This window comes from Molothrus aeneus, chromosome 12 (assembly GCF_037042795.1).
Source record: "Molothrus aeneus isolate 106 chromosome 12, BPBGC_Maene_1.0, whole genome shotgun sequence".
Taxonomy (NCBI): Eukaryota; Metazoa; Chordata; class Aves; order Passeriformes; family Icteridae; genus Molothrus; species Molothrus aeneus.
Genome location: NC_089657.1, coordinates 6,041,643 through 6,047,642, shown reverse-complemented (window position 1 = coordinate 6,047,642; position 6,000 = coordinate 6,041,643). Strand labels below are relative to the sequence as shown.

Below are 6,000 nucleotides of genomic sequence, written 5' to 3'. Positions count from 1 at the left end.
TCCGACCCCCCCGACACACACCGTCCCCCTCAGAGGCCGTGCGGGGCTCCCGTGGCTCCCGCGGGGTGCTGCGGGCAGCGAGCTGAGTTTTCGGGGTTCAGCCGAGCGGGAGCGGGGCTGTGATGCCGCTGCGGTCCCCCGGCGGTCACACCGGCCCCGGGGTCCCGCAGTGCCCCCCGCGATGCCCTGGGCGCCCGTCCCACGGGCTGCTCCCCCCGCTCGATGCTGCTCGCTCGGCACCGCGGCGGCCGCGCTCTTCCTCCTCCTGAGCGCCCCGCTCTGCCCAGCCCCAGAGCGGCCTCCTCGCTCCTCCTCCAGCCCCGCTACCGGGGCCAGGCAGCGGCCACGGGGGCTCGGCACGGCGGGGACAGCGGGGACAGCCCCGCGGCGCGCCTGCCTCCACCCGCTCCCTGCACATCCTCCCCGGGATGAGGCATGGGCAGAACGCTGGGAAAAGGCACTGGCAGCGGTGCAGGATGGCACAAAGCCCCTGAAATATGTTTGGAGGGGTGGGCAGGGCTTGAGCCGCCCACTCCTGGGGACCCGCTGCCCTCCTTGGGGCCCAGAGAGACCGAGCTGCGGGCACCGGGCACCCACAGTGGCACTCGTGTCACCACAGCTGTGTGTGCCCGCCTGCAGGGAGGGAATTTGAGGTCAGAGGCTCCCGGGAAGGGGTCGGGAAGGAGGGAGACTTTTCCCAGCAGGACAGGCTCGGACAGCACCGCAGGTCCTGGGTGCAGCCCCAGAGGTTTTACTCTTCGTGGCCGGGAGCGAGGGGGACCCACACGGGTGTGGTGGCTCGAGCTGCCAGGGTGATTAACAGCAATTAATTACAGATGAGCAGCGGCCACTGTCTGCTGTCCAAGTGCCTGGCAGCTCCAGAGCTGCTCAGGAGATAGATGGAGGAGCAGATTCCTGGAGGAGGAGGAGGAGGATAAGGATGAGGATGGAGCGCTGTGCCAAGCCCCGCTCCTGACTGTTCCTCACCCTTGGCACCGCTGCCCATCCCTGCAGTGCTAAGGGACTGTTCCCCCCACCTCCTGCCCCAGCCCTCCAGCACATCTTCTGTAGCCAATGCCTCTTCTTCATGGAAGCAGTTCCAATTTATTTTCTGTAAGGGGAAAAAAAAATCTACTGCCTCGAAAGCACTGCAAGTATCCACATTGTTCTCCTGCACTGTTTTCCTTAGAAAAAAAGGAATTTTTGGAGCTGCAGAAGCATTGAGTCACCTCCAACTCAAAAATGAGTGTGTCCAACTCACTCTTTATAACCCCTCCCAGCTCTCAAATAGTGGCTTTCAGTGACCTTTCCTTTTAGTGAAGGCCAGCTTGTTATTTTGGGGGTGAATTTCCCTGCTGATTCCCTGCTCTGCCTTTCCCCTGTGTTGCTCTGCCATGAAGCTGCTGTCACCATTCCTGTTCCAAGTTGGAAAACCAGGGTGACCACCACCCTGTTCCCATTGTGACAACCAGGGTGACCACCATCCCTTCCCAGTGGGACAACCACCCATTCCCAGGGGGACAACCAGGGCGACCACCACCCTGTGGTACTCCCTCCAGTTGTGTGTAACCATGGGGAGAGCCAAACCCCTGGCAGCCTTTCCCATCTTCACATGGATGGCCCAAAACCATCACTTTCTGATAACACAGCCATGAATTATAAAATCCTGGCAGCACTGGCCATTTGTACAGGTGGCGGTATAACCACGTGTACAATGATATTGAGATATATATATCATCATATATATATATATCAATATATATTCATACATATTGATATATTCATATATATGAATATATCATATTAATATTCAATATATTAATATATTCATAGATAGATATCATTCAGATGCTCAGAAATGAACAGCAGCTTTCTAGAAAACTGCTCTCAAAAAGCTTCACCCATGGGTGTCATAGGAAGACACACATAAAAACCTGACCTTTCCTAGTGAAACAGCTGATCCACTTCTCTGCATGGGAATTCATGGAATCCTGGATGCTGAGAATTGTAAACTTTCTGTGCTGAAAGGCACAGACCCACAAGAGAGCACTGCATTTGATCTGAGGATGTGAAGAAGGCCTCCAAAATTGATTGCTAGTGCTGGGATTATGGGTGTAGTTGGTTAGAAGTGAGTAATATCACAGGGTGGAAAACTTGGAATTTGAGATTTTAAAATATAGAAATAAATACGAAGCAAGATGGAGGTTTTAGGGTGGAGGCAGGTTGTTCTTCTTTACTTATTCTTCATGGGTTTGGGTGGCATTTTGTAATTGGGCAGAAAAGTCCCCATTGTGGGCTCTTTGGGATCAGTTACTGGGTAAAAAGGGAAAATAATCTAGGTAGCAGTTCTTAATTGGATAGTGTAGTCTTAAAAGACTTTGTAACAAGAGATATATTTTGTGCCTTGCTAATGAAAAGCTGCCAAACTCATGGTTGTGAGACTGTTTTACTGATAAGAAATAATAAAATATTATTTTATATTAAATTAAATACAAACATTAAATACTGTCTCAAGTGCCTTCAATGCAGATCCAGAGAAACCCATAGGAATAAACACCTCATTTATATTCTGTGAGAGTAATTGTTTGTCATCCCTGTATATTCTCTTTCTTGTAGCAAGTTTTTCCTTAATATTACAAATGTCTTGGAAGCACATACAGAACCCAGTCCTTTTCGCAGAGTACCTCTGCAGGACCTGAACTAGTTTGGATCACTACAAAACACTGAACCCACAAGCAAAAAGCACGAGACATGTAGGATTCAGGGTGAGCCTGGAAATCAGTCAAAACTTCTAATATAATCTTTAAACAAAATCTTGGCTACCTGAAGCAGAGAGGTGCAAATCACCTCTGAGCTACAGACCCTGCTGCCGATTTTAGCAGATCTCTGCACCAGCTAGTTAATTAACGCTCGGCGCTAATTAGCGCTAATTAGCGCTAATTACTGGGAACTGCCCGCCCTGCGCATGCACCGAGCCCCGCGCATGCGCAGAGAGATCCGCGCCCACGTGACCGCGGGCCGGGACGCCAATATGGCTGCGCCCATCTGCGCGCACGGGGCAGGCCCGGAGCGCCGGGACGGGCCCCGCTGATCCCGGCCCGCCAGCCCCGCATGGAGCCGCGGGAGTCCTGGGCGGCCTTGGCGGTGAGTGAGTGAGTGAGTGAGTGAGTGAGTGAGTGAGTGAGTGAGTGAGCCAGAAATAGGCTGTTATACCCGGTGTGCAAGAGTAGGGGTATTTTTAGGGAATATAAATTATATGTGTATATATAATATATTTTTATATTTTTAAGATATTATATATATTTATATATAGTATGTATACATATATTTTAGTATAATATGAATAATGTATATATTATGTATATAATATAGATTATATAATGTATATATGCACACATATATTCACATATAGAACATATATATATATATACACACCTGTGTATGTGTATATATATTTTCTTTGCGCAGAAAGCGTCGCTGGCTGGCAAATCCACAAAAATCCAGCACTGCCACCACCAAAACTTTTCACTGTTTCTGCTCTTTGCTGAATAAAAGCATTAATATTCATTGGCTACAAGTTGCACAGGTTCTCTTATTAATTAGTATTGTATCTTGTGTTGGCTAGTGAGTCTCTGGCTTGCCATGGCAATTAATCCACAGGCTCAGTCATTCTCATCCTTTGGGTCAGTGGGTTTCCTGTGATGTGCCCCTGCTGGAATTCCCTTTTACCCAATGGGAGCTGAATCTGCTCAGTTGAGGAGCTGTCTTTATTAATTTCTTCATTTTCTTTGGGGTTCTGCCAAATGTCCTTGTGGCCCATAAATTCTGCATCCTTTGTGTCTGCCATCAGTGGTACATCCTTCTCCCCAGCACTTGTTAACCTCCCTCTAGGTCTGACATTATTGAAACATATGGAGCCCTGAAATTAGCAATTCAACTGACAAGTATTTTGGCTTTCTAACACAGGACATCACATAGAGCCTGTTGGTTCCTGTGTTTCAACAATTAAATCTCCTTTGTTGTTGATCAGGCTGGAAAGTTACAAGGCCCTAACATCAAGGAACATCCTTACTTTGGAAAATATTACATATTCCACATTTTGCAGATGTCCTGCCTGGGCATTGCCAAGGTGGTGAGCTGAGCTCAGGGACGGCCACAGTTTGTAGCTTCAGCAGCCACTCCAGAGCCACAGGGAGCTCCTGACCCTGTCTGTGAAGCATTGCCCTCCCTAAAAGCTGCTTTTCCATGTGTGGGCTCAGCAAGGGGGTAAAGCCCAGTCACCACAGCTCCACTGGAAACAGCCAGTGAGTTCTGTGTGGAAAATCAGGGATGTGGTGCCTTGGGGAAAGCTGCAGCAGAGGAGAGCTCAGCTGCCTGCCCCCCAATGCTCTGAGGCAGATGCATGTGAGCAGTGAGGTCGTGGCTCCATGAGCTGGAATTAGGTCCTGGTTTTGCTTAATCATTGTGATGGTGTTTATGGGGTCATTGTATCTCCTGAGTTGGAAGGGACCCACAAGGGTCATCCATCCCAGCTCCTGTCCCTGCCCAGGACACCCCAGCAATCCCACCCTGTGCCCAGGAGCACTGTCCAAACCCTCCTGGAGCTCTGGCAGCCTCGGGGCTGTGCCCATTCCCTGGGGAGCCTGGGCAGTGCCAGCACCTCTGGGGTCGAACCTTTCCCTGATCCCAACCCCAGCTCCCCTGGCACAGCCCCAGCTGCTCCCTGGGCCCTGTCCCTGATCAGGGAGCAGAGCTTGGAGCTGCCCCTCCACTTCCCTTGGGAGGAAGCTGCAGAGTCCTGTGAGCTCTGATCCCCCTCCAGCTCCTGGTGAAGGTTCTTTTGATAACCCTGCTGTTGCTGACAGCTGGGGAAGGAGATGTGTTCCAGGTGCCTGATGAACCAAAAGCCATTTCTCTTTTCTGCAGTTACTGCAAACACACAGCTATTGTCACCCCCTGGCAGGTGCTCTGTTAGCTACCTCATGAATTTAAATGACATTTAAGATACAGAACTTTGAGAACTTAAAGAAGCAATTAGTAACTTTTGATTCATGTTTTAACAGATGGCCAGATTAAATCTGATCAATGCTATTTTGAGCAGATAAGGATTTTGATGAAAAAGAGTGAAGAAGAATCAATGCATTCAAAATAGCCAACTAGATTAAAAGAGTAATTAACTTATTGATTAAACCTTTAGTGCTAGATAGTGTACACCTCTCTGAATCCTCTGTTACCCTGAAAAAAAATCATCGGTGTCATACACATGTGATTTGTTTTCAGGCAGAGTTAAAAATCTCTGCAGCTGTTTGTTGGGATCTATATGAGGTAGCCTTCAAACTGTGTTTTCTGAATAGCACTGCAGCTAAATAATGTCTCATAATGGATTGATGTTAACTATTGATGGTGTTTTCTTTTGAATCAGTTTTTCTGTTTATTTCAGCCTTTTCCTCATGGTTATTGTGAAATAATTATTTTCTACAATCAGCCATGTCATGGGGTAATTAAAAAAAACCCAAAATCCCAGTCATCTAGGAACACAGGTGATGGGAATAGATTGAGCCCTAGTTGAATCAATTTTTTAGGGTTTTATTTTATGAATTCTTTGGATAAAACCCTTCCCCTTTATGAGTTTGAAAACTCATTTAATATGATTTCCTTAAGGGAGTACCTTAAGGGAGTCTACAAGAAAGGTGGAGAGAGCACATGGTGACAGGACAAGGGGGAATATTTTCAAACTGACAGAGAGTAGGTTTAGATTAGATTTTAGAGAAATATTATTGACTTTGAGGGTGGTGAAGCCCTGGCACAGGTTGCCCAGAGAAGTTGTGGCTGCCCCATCCCTGGAAGTGTCCAAGGACAGGCTGGATGGGGCTTGGGACAACCTGGGATAGTGGAAGGTGTCCCTGCCACGGCAGGGGGCTGGAGCTAGATTTTTAAGGTCCTTTCCTGTTGTTGTTCTATCTCTAGAGTCCCATACTGCTGCTATCAGATTTCTAAAGT

At 48.3% G+C, this 6,000-nt stretch overlaps 1 protein-coding gene across 3 annotated transcripts in view; it reads left to right on the top strand.

Annotated features, from left to right (window-relative positions):
* The first annotated feature begins 3,019 nt into the window (after positions 1–3,019).
* Positions 3,020–6,000, top strand: part of SLC25A26 (solute carrier family 25 member 26) — an 85,530-nt gene continuing 82,549 nt past the window's right edge. For all 3 annotated transcript variants that reach the window (XM_066558353.1, XM_066558352.1, XM_066558351.1), the window contains exon 1: positions 3,020–3,144. In XM_066558353.1, the coding sequence (XP_066414450.1) occupies positions 3,112–3,144 (33 nt within the window). In that variant the 5' untranslated portion in view covers positions 3,020–3,111. The remainder of the gene's footprint in view (positions 3,145–6,000) is intronic.